Genomic DNA, 18,023 nt, shown 5'->3' with positions numbered 1-18,023 from the left:
AATTTTACTGTGAAGAGAAAATAGAAACGCTACCAAAGATTATACTCCCCCGACCCGCATGAGCATAAGCAGTACCGAAAATGGATGGAGATAGAAATGCTACAGTGGTGACAATTTTTTTAGGTAAATGTTTATTTTATACTTTATTTTGAATATTGTATTCTTTTGCGGATTTGTGACATTTAGATTTTTTTTAATCAATCCATTTTAAGTCAAAACAGGGAAAAAAAAAATCAGCAAAAATGCATCTACCATTTAAATTTTGAAAGATTTCTAACATAACGCACCGTTTGGGTGTGCGCAAAACAAATCAATGTGAAGAGGCCTGCAACCACAAGATACTTGAGTGTAATCCCCCTCTCCCAAGGAAAAAAAAAAATGCAACAACACTTTGGAAGACACTTAGGAGGCGTCAAGTGTCAAATAATCCGACCAGACATGTTGGAACAGGAAGTATGTGTGTGTGTGTGTGTGTTGGGGGGCTGACTGACAAATATTGAAGCTACAAAAACAACAAGAGGCTCACCTGCTGCTGACTTTACCTGCTGAGGCGAGTGTGGGGATGTGCTTAACGGCACAAAGGGGCGGGGGCAAGGGGAGGGGGGCGGCTGGCGCAGTGTCAACAGTCTGATTTGACTTGGAAAGCGTCCCCCCCCATGCTGCGGTCACAGACCGTTGCTCCAAGCCCGGGAGGAGGCGGATGGGGTGGACTCCCTGTTGCGTTCCTTTTGACCACCCGGGCACCGCGTCGCAGGGGACGTGACCGTGACGCACGCGCCCGCGTGAAAAAGTGCTCGCTGGTTTTGTGTTGCTTTCAAAGACATTTGGGAAATCAGGAGAAATATTCTGCAACGTCGGATGGGTCCGAAACCATAGAAGGACGAGGCCATCCCACGACGGGGCCGACACATCCAGCGTGAAGACGACGGGAGATTTTGGTCACCTGGACGAAAACGCTAACGGTCGCCGGCCGCTCGTCGGCTCGTCTTGCAATGCGGCGCCGCGGCTGCGGACAGCAAAAAGTCCGCCTGCGTGTTCATCGGCCAAAATGCCCCGCAAGCTTTAGTATTATTAATGGTTTGAAAGCGCACGTGTTAAAGCCTGTCAACGCGCATGAGTGAAATATTAGAGGGAGCGGATGAGGCGTGGAGGAAGAAAGAAAGGAAGGAAGGCGTGAGATTTACGGCGGGACCGAGGCGCGCGGGGAATTCGGCGTGAAAAGGTCGCCTCGGAAACAGAACCGGCCGGATGCGGATGTGTCGGGTCACGATGTCGTCGGGGGAGCCCGAGGCCCGCGTCCGAGTGTCAGTAAGCGCTCGAATAGTCAGCAAGGCGACGATTCTGGCAAGATGGCAGTCCGAGTCGTTTTGTGCGTAAAGTTGTTCACGTTGCGCGTAAAATGTGACGAAAGTACCAGCGCAATTTATGGGTCGCTGATTTGCACATCGCAGTCTTGGAAAATCTAAAATACAGCTATTCCGTGCGTCTATTAAAAACTAATCTAAATAGCTCGACATGTACTTCAAACACGAGCACATCTACCCATCACAGGGTCAAAAATGGAATCAAAAGCTTCATTGGAGTGGAGTAATTGGTAAGTGTAGTAAGTCCAAAAATGTGTAAAGAATTATTAAAAGTAGCTATTTTCAACAAAACTTTTGGAAATAAATGCACCTGGATGTCAGTAACCTCAGAAATTAAAGAATTACAAGTGATCAAATTCACATTTGGTAAATACATTTTTTCCCCAATATATCGGATTCATGATAATGTGACAGTTGTATTGTAATATATTACTTTCCTTAGTTTTTATACAATTTTTTTAAAGGCTGCTTGTCTTCTTAAGCCACCATCACCAGAGAAAATGAAGTGGTTGAAATTTCAGGAATATTTAAAAAAAATAAATAAAACACCCATCAAAGCCAACAGTGTATTAATAAAAAAAAAAAAAAGTGTTCCAAGCACACCAAAGTGAAGGAAATAAGTGATCAAAAGTAGATTTCTTTTTAATTCTTTGGCAATAGACGCAGCTACATGTCAGTTTTATTGGGGGGGGGAGACAATGAATACAATTTAGCCAATTTATATTTGGCACATTAAAAATCAATCATGCAACAGCGAAAAAGCTATATTGTGCTCATATCTATAAATGCATTTACATAACTGCAAAGACTTGCAGAGTTTGGATGTTTACTTTAAAAAAGCTAAACGAGATTTTTTTAATAGGTCCCAAATGTGTCCTAACATTCTATGGCTCTCAGTGCAAATATAGATACGTACAGTACATACTGTATACAAGTTATGGCTGTTTCCCTTTGAGGTTTTTCATTGGGAAGTCAACGCCCACGCCTATCTGCAGAGTTCTTGAAATAAAGCTTCAGAGGACCTTAGAAAAAGATTTAAAAAAAACACTGTACGGTGCCGAGCAAGTAACGATTCCGGTTTAAAAAAAACAAACAAAAAAAAAAAACAAGTGGACCTGAAAAACTGCATTTGTGTCATTGCATTTGAATACACTTCATAAAAAGAAAGATACCTTTCTATTCGAGGTATTAGGGAAATAATTCCCTAAAGGCACTTTTTCTTTTTGGTTTTGTTTTGTTTTTGTGGTTGGCAGTCTTTACCAGTTCCTCTGGAGCCATCCGGAGACGTACTCGTAGACCAGCAGCATCACAGCGCCACCTGTGGTCAGAACGAGAGATACATTTCCGTTTACTAACGTTCAATGGAAGGAATAAAGGAAGGATTTTTGAAAACATTTAAATAAAAACGGCATGTTACCTGGCCCGAGTCTCATTATCTTTGGCACCAAGCCCTTGTAGAGTGCCAAGTACCTACAAAAACAAAACAGCATTAACAACAATATGTGGACCTTACATGAATCAAACATAGAAATATATTGCGGCCTTCAGAGTTATTCAAACTACAAGCCGTTGTCAAAATAAGGCTCACCATCAATAGAAACGGGTAGTAAGAACGAAGAATAAGGAAAGAAAAAAATGAAAAAACAGCAAAAGATTTATCTCCGTGAACTGGTTTGGATACTGACAAAGCAGCGTGACGTCATCAGGCCTCGCCCTAAACTAAACTAACGGCTAACCCAATTGCTAACGTTTAGCTCCCGCGCTGAAACAATTCGTAAGAGTCACGAAGCCGCTGCTCTATTCGCAATAATATCAATACATTCACACTCGATCTTATATCCTTTACCTTTGGCGTTCTCCCGTTTGCTTTCTCCACCTTCTTTAGCTCACATCCTTTTTTTGTGGCTAGTCGATATTTACACCATAGTTTGCTTCAGGAAGTAGATCTAAAGGAGGGCGGAACTTCCTCTCAAACAAGCATTTTGATTGGCTGAATGAGCTTCACCCATGACTCGTTTTCTGTTATTTGATTGCTTTGGATTTTGATTGACATAAAATTTAACCAACAACACAGAGTCACTGAGCGTGTAGTGGAACACACACCTGACGTGACCTTTGTGAGAATAAGCGGCCAAGAAAAAAATTATCATCCATTTTCTTGGTTGCTTATCCTCACAATGGTCACATGAGGGCTGGAGCAGATATATATATATTTTTTCCCCATTCCATCTTCCAAGGCCCTTATCCTCACAAGGGTCGCAGGAGAGCTGGAGCCTATCCCAGTTTGGGTGAGGAAAAAAAAGATACGTAGAATGTATATCCATCCCTCCATAATCTGAGCCGCTTATCCTCACAAGGGTCGCGGGAGCGCATGAGCGTATCTCAGCTATTTTCCGGCAGCAGGCGGGGTACGCCCAAATCTGGTTGCCAGCCAATCGCAGGGGACGTGGACGGTAGAATCAACAATGTACCTGCTAGCAATAGCATTAAAAAAATATTTTTCCTGTAGGTGGTGCGCCATCTTTGCGGGGATACTACACGAGGTGCGTTTTTTTCAAGATTTCAGGACCTTTGTTAGCTATCTGAGGGAATGTGCCAAAAATGCGGCTATGCTCGAGGGTGTAAAATGTTTGGGGAAAACTGATCTAGCTGGACTTGTGTCATCTCCCTCAGGATGTACAAAGTCAGTGATTGTCTTAAAAAGTTTTCTCAAAAACTGATGGAGGGGGTGCGTCGCTCAACGTTGTCAGCGTCTCAGCGGGATCACATTGTCGCCGTCGTGTTCCGTCCCGCCGCTTAATGCGTTCAAGGTGACCAAGCGGCCTCGCGCACCCCTTCCCCCAACCGATGGCGTTAACAAGGCTGGAGCCACTTCCTCCCTCGGCCCTCGTGTCTGATTAGATCGACCCGAGGAGTGCGCCGCGCCTCGTTAGGGTGCGCTTAACGACGTTTCCCGGCGGGATCGCTAATTAGCAGGGACTGGCCTGCGTTACTGGATGTGGTGGCGCTAAAGGGGCGGGTGGGGGTCGGTGAATTGGGGCACGATTGTGTAACCGTGTCTCAACTTTTTGATCTGGTACGCTCCTTGTCACTGTTGGGAAAAGCCATGTTCCTGTTTAACCGAGTCTCAATTTTTCATTTTTGTTTTTTTTTTGTTAAAAGTTGAGTTGATCGTGACTAACCTTTGGTTGGAAGCAAAAAGTTTTGGCACGCGGCTGTTATAGTCCGCATTGAACGTGACCGTGTCAAAATTTTGGTGAAGTACAACATTGTCACTGTCAGAATTGACAAAAGGTCAATCGCTATGCAACCGTCTGGCAATTCTCTGGTCCACACTGTTTACAAAAGATCTCGAGTCTCGTGTCAGCGTTTTGGTTTGGATGTAACAATGTGTCACTTTTTTTTTTCGTGTCTGATATTCAAATATCATCACTGTTGACATAAAGCTCAGAGCCATGTGCCATCGACGTTGACAAAACAGCAATGGCAACGGGACCATGTGTCAACATTTTGCTCTGTTGTGTCGTTGAAAATGTTGAGAAAAGGTCAATTTTCAACCTTGGCACGTGCCAACGTTTTGGTCCAGGTCTCCGCTGTCATCATCGGTGTGGACAAAAACTCCATCGCCACGTGATCGCGAGTCATCTTTTCAGACCCCTACGCAAGTGCCATTGTTAGTGCTGACTAAAGGGCAACAAATATCTTCTTCTTTTCCTTTCGGCTTGTCCCGTTAGGGGTCGCCACAGCGTGTCATCTTTTTCCATCTAAGCCCATCTCGTGGATCTTCCTCTCGAACACGGACTGTCCTCATCAACATCCATCAACTTTTTCGCTCGCTCTCTCTTCCTTGGCAGCTCCATCCTTACCAACCTCCTACCAATTTGCTCACCCTCTCGCCTCCGGACATGTCCAAACCATCGACGTCTTCTCTCGATCGAACCTTGTCTCCAGATCATCCAACTTTGGCTGTTCCTCTAAAGAGTTCATTTCTAATCCTATCCAACCTGCTCAGTTCGAGCGAGAACCTCAAGATCTTCATTTCTGCCACCTCCAGTTCTACTTCCCGTTATTTCTTCAGAGCCGCCCTCTCTAATCCGTCCATCATGGCCGGCCTCACCGCTGTTTTATAAACTTTGCCCTTCATCCTAGCGGAGACTCTTCTGTCACAAAGAACACCAGACACTTGTCCCGTTTCTTCACTTCCTTACCACACTCTCCACTGCTCTGTGTCGTTGACCCCAAGTATTTGAAGTCGTCCGCCCTCGCCATCTCTTCTCCCTGGAGCTTCGCTCTTCCCCCTCCACCTTTCTCATTCACGCACATATGTTCCGTTTTACTTCGGCTAATTCTCATTCCTCTCCTTTCCGGGGGGTACCTCCATCTTTCTAAGCGTTCCTCCGCCTGCTCCCTGATTTCACTGCAGATCACAATATCATCTGCGAACATCACAGTCCAAGGGGATTCCAGTCTAACCACATCTGTCAGCGTATCCATTATTACCGCAAACAAGAAGGGGCTCAGCGCGGATCCCTGATGCAGACCCACCTCCACCTAAAATTCTTCTGACACACCTCACCGCTGTTCTGCTGCCGTCATACACTTCCTGTACTATTCTAACATATTTCTCCGCCACACCAGACTTGCGCATGCAGTTCTACAGTTCCTCTCTTGGTACTCTGTCAGAGGCTTTCTCTAGGTCTACGAAGACACAATGTAGCTCCTTCTGACCTTCTCTGTACCTTTCCACGAGCATTCTCAAGGCAAATGTTGCATCTGTGGTACTCTTTCTAGGCATGAAACCAAACAGTCGCTCGCAGATTCTTACTTCTGTCCTGATTCTAGCCTAGACTACTCTTTCCCATAACTTCAGCGGGTGGTTCATCATCCATATTCCTCTTCAGTTTTTACATACATGTACATGATAATGAAAACCCCTTTTTGGTCACCCACGCAAGAAAGTTTGGCAGGTAGCCCGACAAGCCACCTGCGACAAAACACGAGGACGAGGTCGACCAAAGGTCGTCCCTACCCTTCCTCGCGGTAAACCAGCGCCATGGTCTGGACGCAGGTACGATACTTGATCTCGCCGGGTACCGGCTGCGGGCCCTGGATGCGACTCTTGGCCACGTCCCAGGGGATGTTGACACAGGAGGAGATGGTTCCGGACACCAGGCCGATGGCGAACTTCCTCAGGAACTCCAGGGTGGGGTCCTGGTGAAGGCACAATTGATTACGTACTTCAGGGAGCATGAAGAAATAAAATCAAAAGTTCATCTCTTGAACGCACTAAAACCAATCCCCTGAGAACCTCTAGAGCGATTGAAGTAGACTCAGAATCCACTTTATCGGGCCAAGTGTGACAAGGAATTTGTTTGTAATACCTGTATCTTGTACCTGGTTCTGGGTTACGTAAAGTGTTGTTTTTAGGGCATTCTTCGGGCCTCTAAAAAAAAACGTCGACGGACCGCAAATATCCCGCGGATCAGAATGTGGACATCCTCGACGTACATTGATTGTAACATGCGAGTGGCAAGAGGGCATATGATTGCAAAGCTGGCATGAAAGCCGCCATCATTTTATGGTAGCGATGGGGGGGCGGGGGTGGGGGGGGGTAGGCACTAGATTAGTGCTTCCTGATTGGCTGAGCAGAAGCACATGTTCTCTGGGGAGCCCCGAGGATTTATAAACAGGATTCAAGCAGGCAGACTTGGGGGAGGCATATGGGGACAATTTGCGTAATTGGGCTGCGACTCGGCACACAGGCGTATTACTGTACCCCGACTGCACCGCGCACCCCCCACCAAAAAAAAGGGGGAGACTCTACAGAGTCTAACTGGTCGGGAGAATTTTATTTTTTATTTTTTTTTAAACAAATGACAGGGGCACGCCCCCGAGAGGCAGACTAAATCAACAGCTAATCCCCAAACTCTTTCCACCGGAACGCAGAGACGCAGGTAGAAGAGCCCCCTAAAGATGGCCGACGAGAAACTCAATAAGAGACGCACCCCCCCAGCAGCATCACCACGGATGTGATCCACCCCCCTTCAAGATCCCGATCCAGTTCGTGGGCCTCCTCAAACACCCTCAACCAGATCAGGTTCTTCCCAAAACTATTTAATTTACATTCAGAGAGGATTGGGGCGGACCACCCCTTCGCACCACCGCACCTACATCACAGGTGCGCTCATTCGAGATGGATCTATGAGCCCGCACCCCCCCCCCCCCCGGAGTCGCCCAAAGTCGCCGGCTACAGACCCAACATCGTGTTGGGAGGCGACCAGCCTCCAGTAGCCGAATCCGCAAGGGAACTCCCGCGGGTGGTGAGATCGCCGCTACCGCAACTCCGTTCGGGCCGGTGTCACAAGCAACTGTCGGTATCCACTCGACAACAACGTCGTTGATAAATGCCCAATGCGACGTCGCCCCCCACGATACGCGTCCCCTCTTCAACCGACCACGCTGACGGCGGAACACCCGTTAAGCGCCCAGACGGACGCGGCTCACTTTCTGGACCTGGACCTTGATACGGAATCGCGACCGTCGTTTTTGTCTCCAACAACTGAAATCCCACATCGGCTTCATCATCGGAACACATTTGGTCCTCGGTCTGTCTCACAAGTGCAACACCGTGACAGATCCGGGGGCGTCTCTGCCCCATGCGCACCCTTAAAAAAAGTCCCAGGTACCATCTGGGGAACGGCAATCACGATATCCGACAGGCAAAACAATTTTAATTTCATGCGCTTTCCCCGGCAGTTGATGGATGCGAGCGCCGAGTGCAGCCATCGAGTTTTTTTTCCTTTCCCGCTCAAGCGGCAACATGACAGCAGCCAGCACGCTCGGCTGAGTCTGAGTCCGTTTTTTTTTTTTTTTTTCCGCCGAGAGATCACCGGGTCACGCCGTTGATTGACTTTGGAGGGACGCCACCGCCAAACGGGTTAGTCACTTGTCAGAGAGAACAACACGGATTCCTTGGCGTTCTTACTGTAAACGGAAAAGAAGTGGCCTTGTCTGCTTCCAATTAGCCGGCCCGAGTCCGTCCGCCCGCTCCGTTTCGGGTACACGTGGCGTATGGTAACCGTTTGCGTTCCACAAAACCGACGTTTGTTCGGAGCCGTCGGGGCCCGACTGATGCGTAATGCGAAACGTTGCAGGATGTTATGAAGAGCAAACAGACGAGGTATTAGCCGAGCTGAGCCCCTCTTGATTTGGGCTTCCGTCAAGCTAATCTAATACGCTAAACTCCTAAACGGCCGTTCCTGCTCCTACGCTCGAACAAACAACGTAAATTCGCTAACAGCAGGCAGGCGGAGGCTCCTTGTGGGGTCGACGCCAGACAAACGTGAAACAGTTTGCGATTTCCTGGACTGTGTGTTTTGAAAAACTGCCGGGAATGATAGAATCACTGAGTCCAAATCGTCATAAAATAGCTAACAGGAAGGTTGCCGTCGGTATTGTTTCGGGCCCCAAAGATGATTCATGCACACCGGTTAGCAAAAAGAATCTGATATCTGAGACGATAGTTGATGAACTGGCCCAAGTCCGAACTACGGAGTTGGATCGTAAGAATATGAACCGATGCATCGTGATTGTGGGTCAGTCTTTACTCCAATCGTATTGGTTATTAACTGATCTTGATTTGAGAGATGACTTATCGTCAGCATCAGTACATTTTACAAGGGGAAATTATGATGGGAAAAATATGCAAGCCCGCGAGCTTCACTGTTTGATCACTTTGAATGATACCGATAAGCGGAAAAAGCTCCGATCATCGGAACACGCGGGGTGAGCGGTTCCGCATCGCCGCATTACCGGGCTGGCGGGGATGGCGTCCTTGACGTTGAAGTAGAACCCGAAGTAGATCATGTTGAAGACTCCGTGGCGTCCCAGGGTGGACGTCAGCCCCTTGTTCAGACCCTTCAGTCCGAAGCCGTCCGTCCTGATGATGTGTCTCGCCTGCGCGAAGGAGGACGGTTGCTGCGGATTGAGAAACCGAAAGCCGTCAAGGCGGAAAGCGGCGATGCGGATCAAAATAGGGAGAGGCCGGCTCGAGGCCGTCAAGGACCTGTTTGAAGGCGTCCCTGTTGGCCTGGAGACTGACTTTGACCACCTCGAACGGGTTGACCACGACGGCCTCGGTCAAGCCGGCGCCGAGTCCTGCCGCCGACAGCGCCTGCGGATTTCCAGCGATTACAGGACAAAAACGGTTGATTACCAAGAAACGCGTACGCTAAACACTTTGCGATCGACCGGATTATCGGTGCCCATGTTCGGCATTTTGACACCTACCAGGATCAGCCTTATGCCCCCCTCCCAATCTAACATCCGATAAGAGATCAATTTAAAACTGGGTGCACTTCATCTAAAACTTCTGTGAACTTTATCGGAGTTGCTGCTGCTGCCTTCGCGTCTCCCTGGAAATTTTATTTCAATTACTACGATAAGTGAAAGATTAGCATGACAGTTAAAAAAAAAACTGTATTCACTCCGGGAGACCTTAGTCAACGTGCCCTGTGACCAGTTGAGGGTGTGCCCCCGCCCCCTGTCCCGCCTGATGACAGCCGCGATCGGCTCTGTCGGCCCTCGTGAGGATAAGCGGCTCAGAAAACGGACGGATGCAAATGGAATTTGGCTCCAAATATTGGCTTGTCCTTCAAAAAAAAAAAACAACGTATCAGCCCTGAAGGAAACATGCTCGTACATCTTTAGTGACGTTGTCGAATATTATTCCCGCTCCCGTTGAGCAATTTCCACAATAATTGTGAAACTGCAGAATAAATCAAGCCTGAAAACTGACGTCTAAATCATATCTGGCCTATTAAAAGCCGTCGTTGTCGGCGCTTACGCAACGCGCTGAAGCGCGAGCGCTCGGCGAGGGGCCCGAAACGAACGCGTGTCGCAATGCTGCGTGTATCCGCACGAAGACGGCGCGTGCGTGCGAGCGGGCGCCGGCGTAATGGGAACACGTCAAGAACGCGTCGAAAGCTCATTACTCTTCCTGCCCTCTTTATCCTGCTGTCAGAGGCCCGAGAGCCATCCTCCTCAGACGTGCCCCCCACCCCCGTATTTACACAGGCCGCCGCCGCCGCCGCCACCTTTTTGCATTCCCCATTTGTATTATTGCCTCGCCGCGTCCTCCTCAATCACGCTGAAGACGTTCAGCTGCACTGCGCCACGGAAAGACGTGCACGCGGATCCCTTTACACATTTACATGTACAATAATCTAATAATTACCGTCCCCCCGCCCCCTAAAAAAATCGACGTCAACAAATCAATGAATTGCGAAATCAATCTTTTGTTTATTGTTGCGGTTATTTTCGCTATTATGTCACAAAATAATTTCCAGAAAAGTCCGGGGAGGCAACGCGGCTTGATTTACGAACGTCGCGGGTTGAAATACCCAACGAACGAATGTTAGGCATTGTATTTTCCGCGCTATAAGGCGCACCTTCAATGGATGGCGCACGGCATCATAAGGCGCATGGAATAGACGCTACAGTCTCGGCTGGGGTTACGTTATGGATCCATTAGATGGGCTGCGCTAGAGGCTCGATAATGATCCGTATATAAGGCGCACCCGTTTATAAGGTGCACCGTCAGCTTTTGAGGAAATTAAAGGTTCTTAGGTGCGCCTTATAGTGCGGAAAATATGGCACATACAACAAGTACACTTTTTAAAACCAGATTATTTTTTTTAATCTTACGATTTATTAACGGTGACACAGCTGGTAACAGTACTGAGGTCCCGTGTTCGATCCCGGCCCCGCCTGTGCTGAGTTTGCATGTTCTCCCCGTGCCTGCGTGGGTTTCCTCCGAGCACTCCGGTTTCCTCCCACACCCCCAAAAAATGCAACATTACTTGGACACTCTAAATTGCCCCGATGTGTGATTGTGAGTGCGATTGGCTGTTTGTCTCTATGTGCCCTGCGATTGGCTGGCGACCAGTTCTGGATGGACTGCGCCTCCTGCCTGTTGACAGCTGGGATAGGCTCCGGCACTCCCTGCGACGCTCGTGAGGATAAGCGGCAAAAGAAAATGGATGGGTGGATAGATAGGGTTAGGGTTATTGATCCACATATAAGGCGCACCTGATTATAAGGCGCACCTGTTTATCATGCGCACTGTCAGCTTTTGAGAAAATTCAAGGCTCTTCGGTGCGCCTCATAGTGCGGAAAATACTGTACATGGAACAACGATCGTTACACTGATTAAAAACAGATTCTTTTTTTTTTTTATCTTACGACTTATTAACCTCTCGGGGGTCACATCATTGGCGTGACGTGTGTGCCCTTTCACATTTGTAACACCTAAAAAAAAAAAGAAAAAGAAATAAAATTCAACGCACGCCAGGCGCACGCCGGCAAAAATTGTCACACGTTTGAAGGAAAAAACCGCATCGACAACGCGAAGCCGAGCCACTTCTGCGTCGGACACGGCGCAAATGACTCTTGGCATCCGTCAGCAGCTGAGGCCAAACGGCGACACGGCGCACAGTGTTCTTCCTGTTCCTTGCGTGCGCGCGTTTGTTTATCTTTCTCAGCGAGAGTGTACTCAGGTGCTCAGACTCACCAGGCCCGGGGACAAAGGGGTCAAATTCAGGAGCTTCTTGTACTGCTCAAAGGTGAAAAACTGCAGAAGAGAAAGTCAGGTTGAGGAAAAAGGAGCGCCGCTTTGACGACATGACGCGCGACGCCCTCGCCCGGAAGCGTCGCCGAACGCATTTACACTCGGGCGTTAGCATTCACTTAAGTCGCTTTTTAGATACATTGTACTCGTTGTTCAATCCCGCGAGGGAAATTACATTCTTACAGCGGCAATATTCGCGCAAAAATGCTCTCGCATTGAAATCTCAATCAAACAGAAAACGGATAAAATGGACGACGCGTCCAAAAATATTTGTCACTTCAACTGCCGCTGGCAAAGTCTGAGAGTGCCAGAATTGTACGCCGTTGTGCAGACTAAAAAATAAATAAAGATCTGATTCCAAAACATACATGATAATTCATGACATACTGAGCAATTCTAACATGCCATTACACGATGAGATATGATTTTAATGATTATAATGAGGCTCCACTCACTGGAGAGCAAGTTGAACGCAATCGTCCGCAACATTTTGTCGTCCCAAGATGTGGCCCGGGCGCGATGTGCCGCTAACTGCTTGTAAGTCAATATTTGGGCTGGCCCGGCAGAACAAACACGGGAGCGGCGGCGGCGGCGGCGGCGGCGCCAACTCCACTCACCTTGACGGCCCTCTTGGGCGTCTCGGCCAGGATGGGCGGCAAAATTCCCTTGTAGAAGCCGAAGATTCTGCGGAGGGGACACAGAAGATTTGACGACACTGCGCCTTTTCATCCTTTTTATTTTGTGGAACAAGTCCCAATAAAACAACATTATTTTCCCTGCTTTTCACCAAACAAGACAACCACTGGAATTTAACGCTAACGCTAGTGCCGCCGCGTTCATGCCAACGCTAGCGCCGCGCTAAGAAAAACATACCGGGAAAACTCACTGAGACACGGCAGTAACAAGCTGGCGCAGCGCGAACAGGGCCGGACCGGTAAAAGTCACTTCCTCGGCGCATGTATTCCGCCGGTCTCACGCTTACCTTTTCCCCTCGAGTGCCCCCTTGTGGTCGTTAGAAAAAATGCACAAATTAGCTGCATCACCGCATAAACCGCAGGGTTGAAAGCGTGTGAAAAAAGTCGCGGCTTGTCGGCCTGAAATTATGGTACATCAACGTAAGTATAAGCCCTGTAAGTTGCCCAAAATGGCCACTTCAAAACCAAAATGGCCGACTTCCTGTTCAGTTTCGAGCGATGCTTCTCGACTGTTGCTACCGCATTTTCCGATCGTTGAGCGTCGTGACCCATTTTTACAAACCAAAATTCATATTTTTGTTTGTTAAGAAATAGGAGCGGCACGGTGAAAGACAGGTTAGGGCGTTTGCCTCACAGTTGTGAGGACGGGGGTCCAAATCCCGGCCCCGCCCCCGTGGCGTTTGCATGTCCTCCCGCTGTGCCTGCGTGGCTTTTCTCCGGACACTTTGGTTTGGCAACCAGTTCAGGGCGCATCCCGCCTACTGCCCGACGACAGCTGGGATAGACTCCGGCACTCCCGTGACCCTTGTGAGGATAAGCGGCTCAGAAAATTGGATGAATGAATGTATGTATAAGGAGAAGAACGCCTGCGAAGCCGAGAAATAAACTGCCAGAGCATATTTCCGTTTCAATTATCAATCCCATCCAAATGTTGACTGCGGCAACGGAGAATAGACGGTTACATCATCAGCAGTCCTGAAATACATTTTTCATTCATGAAGTTGTTTTTTAGTCATAAAATCAGTAACTGTGACGTTACCTCCTGATTTACTGTTAATAAAAAATGAAATTCATGACTAAAATAAGCATTTTCACACACACACTATTTAATTAATTAATATTTTTTGGGTAGTTAAATTATATCGAAGAGAAATGAAATGACGGAATTTAAAAATATGAATTAATCATTTTGATTGTCGACTGATGTGAGGTAAAAATCGAACCATTTTGAACACTTTAACGTTATTTCATTTATTTGTTTTGAATTCATCAACAAGTGACCTGGCCCATCAGCTCAAAAATCAAACATGGCCATTTAAAAAAATGTAAATATTTTACATATTCCATTTTTTTTAGAGAAAACATCCTGTTTATATGTTCATCCAAAATGAATACAATACAAAAATGTGACGTTTTTGACAGGGTAACTTGCATTCGTGAGCAAGCCCATTTCCAAAGTCATAATCCCAACGCTGCTCATCAAAAATAACATTTATGGATTATTTTTGGAAATCGTCAAAATGGAAAAAGCGCGCCCGGCCCGGCGGCGGGCCACGCAAATGGCGGCCGCGCATTTCCCGGGTGCGGTTGGACCTGCGGGCCGCTGGAAACTTGCTACAGGACGAACGTGGCCGCCGGCATTTGACTGCTCATTTGCGTCCCGATGTAAGCTTGGCGTTTTCGGGCTTTTCCTTACGCAAATGCCACAAATCGAAGGGGGCGCCGCTGGTTTGAATAAACCTTTCCTTAATGTTAACAGCCTGTGTCGGCCACTATAACAACAAACGGAGCTGGGGAAGGGGGGGTGGGGCGTGGGGCGGCGGTCGATCCCGAGGACGCTCGGCGAGGAGGAAAAGTCGAGCCGCCCCCGAGGGAACATTTGACACCTAAACAAGCCGGCGTGCTTCATCGGACGAATATTTTCATTTTCCCACCGCCTCCGCGCTGACTTTGACATCGGCGGCTTTAATGAGCAGCACGCCCCATGCGTGCACTTTTCAGGATATCAAATATAAGATTTCGAGTTATGGGTAAAGATATTCATGTTTCACAAGATCATACATCTTTGGAAACAATTTTACGGCGAAAAAAATGTATGTCATTTGGACTTTTGCGTGGAAATCCATCCTTCCATCCATCCATTTTCTTAGCTGCTTATCCTCACAAGGGTCGCGGGGAGTGCCGGAGCCTATACCAGCTGTCAACGGACGGGAGGCGGGGTACAACTTGAACTGGTCGCCAGCCAATCGCAAGGCACATCGAGATAAACAGTCGAACTCACAATCACACCTTGGGGCAATTTAGAGTGTCCAACTGATGCCGCTTGTTTTTGGGATGCGGGTGGAAACCGGAGTGCCCACCCGGAAAAAAAGCCCCACAGGCCACGAGGGGAACATGCAAACTCCGCACAGGCGGGGGCGGGATTGAACCCGAGACCTCAGAACTGTGAGGCCAACGCTTTACAGCTACTCCACTTCACAATACCAATTTAACAAATATATATCAAAGCGTCGGCCTCACAGTTCTGAGGTCCCGGGTTCAATTCCAGCCCCGCCTGTGTGGAATTTGCACATTGTCCCCGTGCCTGCGTGGCTTTTCTCCGAGCACTCCGGTTACCTCCCACATCCCCAAAACATGCAACAATAATTGGACACTAAATTGCCCGTAGGTGTGATTGTGACTGCGATTACTGTCCATCTCCCTGTGTGCCCTGCGATTGGCTGGCGACCAGTTCAGGGTGCACCCCGCCACCTGCCCGTTGACAGCTGGGATAGGCTCCAGCACTCCCCGCGGCTCTTATGAGGATAAGCGGCTTAGAAAATGGGTGGATGGAATAAATCCGGGGTTGGTTTGAATCCAAGGGAGTGAAGTCAGAAGTGGCATCACTGTGTAAGCGGAGCCAAAGACTCGCTTTAACATTTTGAATGTTTACAGTCCTCCTGCGACCCTTATGAGGATAAGCGCACTCATATCGCCAAAAATGTGAATTTTTTAGTCATCCAATCGGAGTCTTTTTTGTTGCGTTTATTTCCCGAAAGCATTCGAATACGACTTTGCAGACTACGCTACCAGGGGAAGGTGATAAAACTATTTGACAGCAGACAAACGTTACGGCGAGAGCGGAAGAGAACATTTTTCATTTTTTTTCCCAATGTTCCTGCGACCGCGCACGCCTCAGGCCGCGGGCCAGCGTGCGTAAAGAATGCCGCCGAATACTTTTTGCGTTTTGCCTCCAGACGGAACCACTTAACACACTGGGCCGCCGCCGCCGCCGCCGCTTACGCCCGTGTTACAAAAATCGGAAATTCAGCCTCCCCCTTTGATGCGCGTGTTCTATATTTGAACAAAGCAGATCTCCGGTTTACGCCGGAGCGCTCCGGAATGTTTATTTTTAATAATTCTGCGACAGTGTTTGTACAAATCCCCGCTAAGTGGTTTGGCCTGCGGCTAATCCGCGGCGCGCTACTGGAAAGTACAAAAAGCGAGACGCGCTCCAAGATAATCGAAGCGGATCTTCAGTCGGTCAGGACGCATTCCAGCGCTTCGGAGTCGGGACGCGACTCCGGTCGCGGCTTTTTCCGAGCCGTCGCCGGACGGCCCCCTCGCCGCCTGATGCGCTTTTTCGATCCGCTGTAAAGCTGTCGTCTCGCCGTAAACGCGAGCCGAGGCCGACGCCTGCGCTGTCTCAGCGAGCTGTCACCAGAACGTGAGGAGGGGGGGGGGGGGGGGCGCCCGGAGTTAGCGGGAACGGCTTGGCAGTCAATTACGAACCAACACCTGATCCGAATAGCAAACATTTTTCCTGCCGTGCAATCGTGACGCAGCTCGTTTGTTTGTTTGTCGGAACAATTCGACGCCGCCACGGGAAGCAAGACGACGAGGCTTACCCTTCACTGCGGAAAATGGTGCGAAAGCAGTCGCCCAGGCTCTTGTAGCTGTTGGGGTCGCTGGTTCCCCTCTGGATCTGGAACCTGCAGGGACACAACTTTGCCGGTGTCAGTTCAACTTGTGACGCGAAGTGCAACAAATAAAGTTACTTCTATTGTACTGCTGCATCTTTTGTGTCTATAATGTTGCATCATTGCTAATTTATACTAGCCTGTCTAAGGAATTTTGCATTAGATGCTAGCATTAAGCTAGCAGACTTCTGTTCTTATATGGTTTGGTTGAACATCCATCCATCCATTTTCTTAGCCACCGGGATTGAACCAGGGACCTCAGAACTGTGAGGCCAACACTTTACCAGCTGAGTCACCGTGCCGGTGTCAATTCAACTTCTGATACAAATTGCAACAAATAAAGTTACTTTTACTATATTTTGCTGCTTTGTAAAGTAAAAATTTTTCCCACAAAGGTTTATGAATTCTGGAACATCATTGCTAATTTATACTAGCCTGTCTAAGGAATTTTGCATTAGATGCTAGCATTAAGCTAGCAGACTTCTGTTCTTATATGGTTTGGTTGAACATCCATCCATCCATTTTCTTCGCTGCTTATCCTCACAAGGGTCGCGGGAATTGGTGGAGCCTATCCCAGCTGTCAACGGGCTGAAGGCGGGGTACGCCCTGTACTGGTTGCCAGCCAATCGCAGGGCACATGCAGACAAATTGTCGCACTAATAATTACACCTAGGGGCAATTTAGAGTGTCCAATTGATGTTGGTTGAACATTTCAGTGTTTAAATATATAATTTTAAATTGTGTAATTGTGTTCAACTCTGGTGACAAATAAACTGTTGAATCAAGAACACTTTGCGTCTTCTTCGGAGAGCTGAGTTAGCGTTAGCATCTTTGTGTCACTGTTTTACGAAAGTCTCCCATTTCTCGAGAGCAAGCGAGGTGCTAAGGAATACTTTCAAAAGTGTGGCTTTTAATAATGTTTTTATGAATTTAAAATAAATAAGCCCGTATGCTAGAAAAAAAATGAGAAAGCAAAGAGAGGAAACGGCGAGAGAGAAAAGACAGCAGGTTCACTGATTCATTTTCATGCCAGTCTTTCAAAATTTGGGATTACGTGAAACCAGTTCACGGCGCCGACGTCACCGATAGTGTAGTGGTACACACGGGTAGCGTGGGATCGATTCCCGCTCAGTGATGGGTTTGATATGTACCGCGCGACTGACTGGCGCCCAGTTTGGGGCGTGGGCTGCCTTTTTGTCCGAAGTTAGTTGGGTTTGGCCCCAGCACACTGCGACCCTTGTGAGGATAAGTGCCTCGGAAGACGGCGGATTGATGGCGTTAAAAAAAAGTTTGGTTTTCCTCTTGTAGAGAGGCTGCAGACCCCTCCCACTCCGGCCCCGGCTAGCGGGGGGAGGGGAAGAACGCAAACATTTATTTA

The 18,023-nt window shown here is 48.2% G+C and overlaps 1 protein-coding gene across 3 annotated transcripts in view; it reads right to left on the bottom strand.

Annotated features, from left to right (window-relative positions):
- Window positions 1–1,981: 1,981 nt before the first annotated feature.
- Window positions 1,982–18,023, bottom strand: part of slc25a21 (solute carrier family 25 member 21) — an 87,466-nt gene continuing 71,424 nt past the window's right edge. For 2 of the 3 annotated variants that reach the window (XM_061844437.1, XM_061844436.1), the window contains 8 exons: window positions 16,574–16,657; window positions 12,609–12,675; window positions 11,935–11,994; window positions 9,430–9,537; window positions 9,177–9,341; window positions 6,394–6,575; window positions 2,782–2,834; window positions 1,982–2,682 (listed from right to left, as the gene is read on the bottom strand). In XM_061844437.1, the coding sequence (XP_061700421.1) occupies window positions 2,621–2,682; window positions 2,782–2,834; window positions 6,394–6,575; window positions 9,177–9,341; window positions 9,430–9,537; window positions 11,935–11,994; window positions 12,609–12,675; window positions 16,574–16,657 (781 nt within the window). In that variant the 3' untranslated portion in view covers window positions 1,982–2,620. The remainder of the gene's footprint in view (window positions 2,683–2,781; window positions 2,835–6,393; window positions 6,576–9,176; window positions 9,342–9,429; window positions 9,538–11,934; window positions 11,995–12,608; window positions 12,676–16,573; window positions 16,658–18,023) is intronic. The other variant, XR_009798516.1, reaches the window with a different exon arrangement.

The sequence above is a fragment of the Syngnathoides biaculeatus genome, chromosome 15, assembly GCF_019802595.1.
Source record: "Syngnathoides biaculeatus isolate LvHL_M chromosome 15, ASM1980259v1, whole genome shotgun sequence".
NCBI lineage: Eukaryota > Metazoa > Chordata > Actinopteri > Syngnathiformes > Syngnathidae > Syngnathoides > Syngnathoides biaculeatus.
Note: the sequence above shows the minus strand (reverse complement) of the source record. Positions and strands in the feature narration are given on the sequence as shown.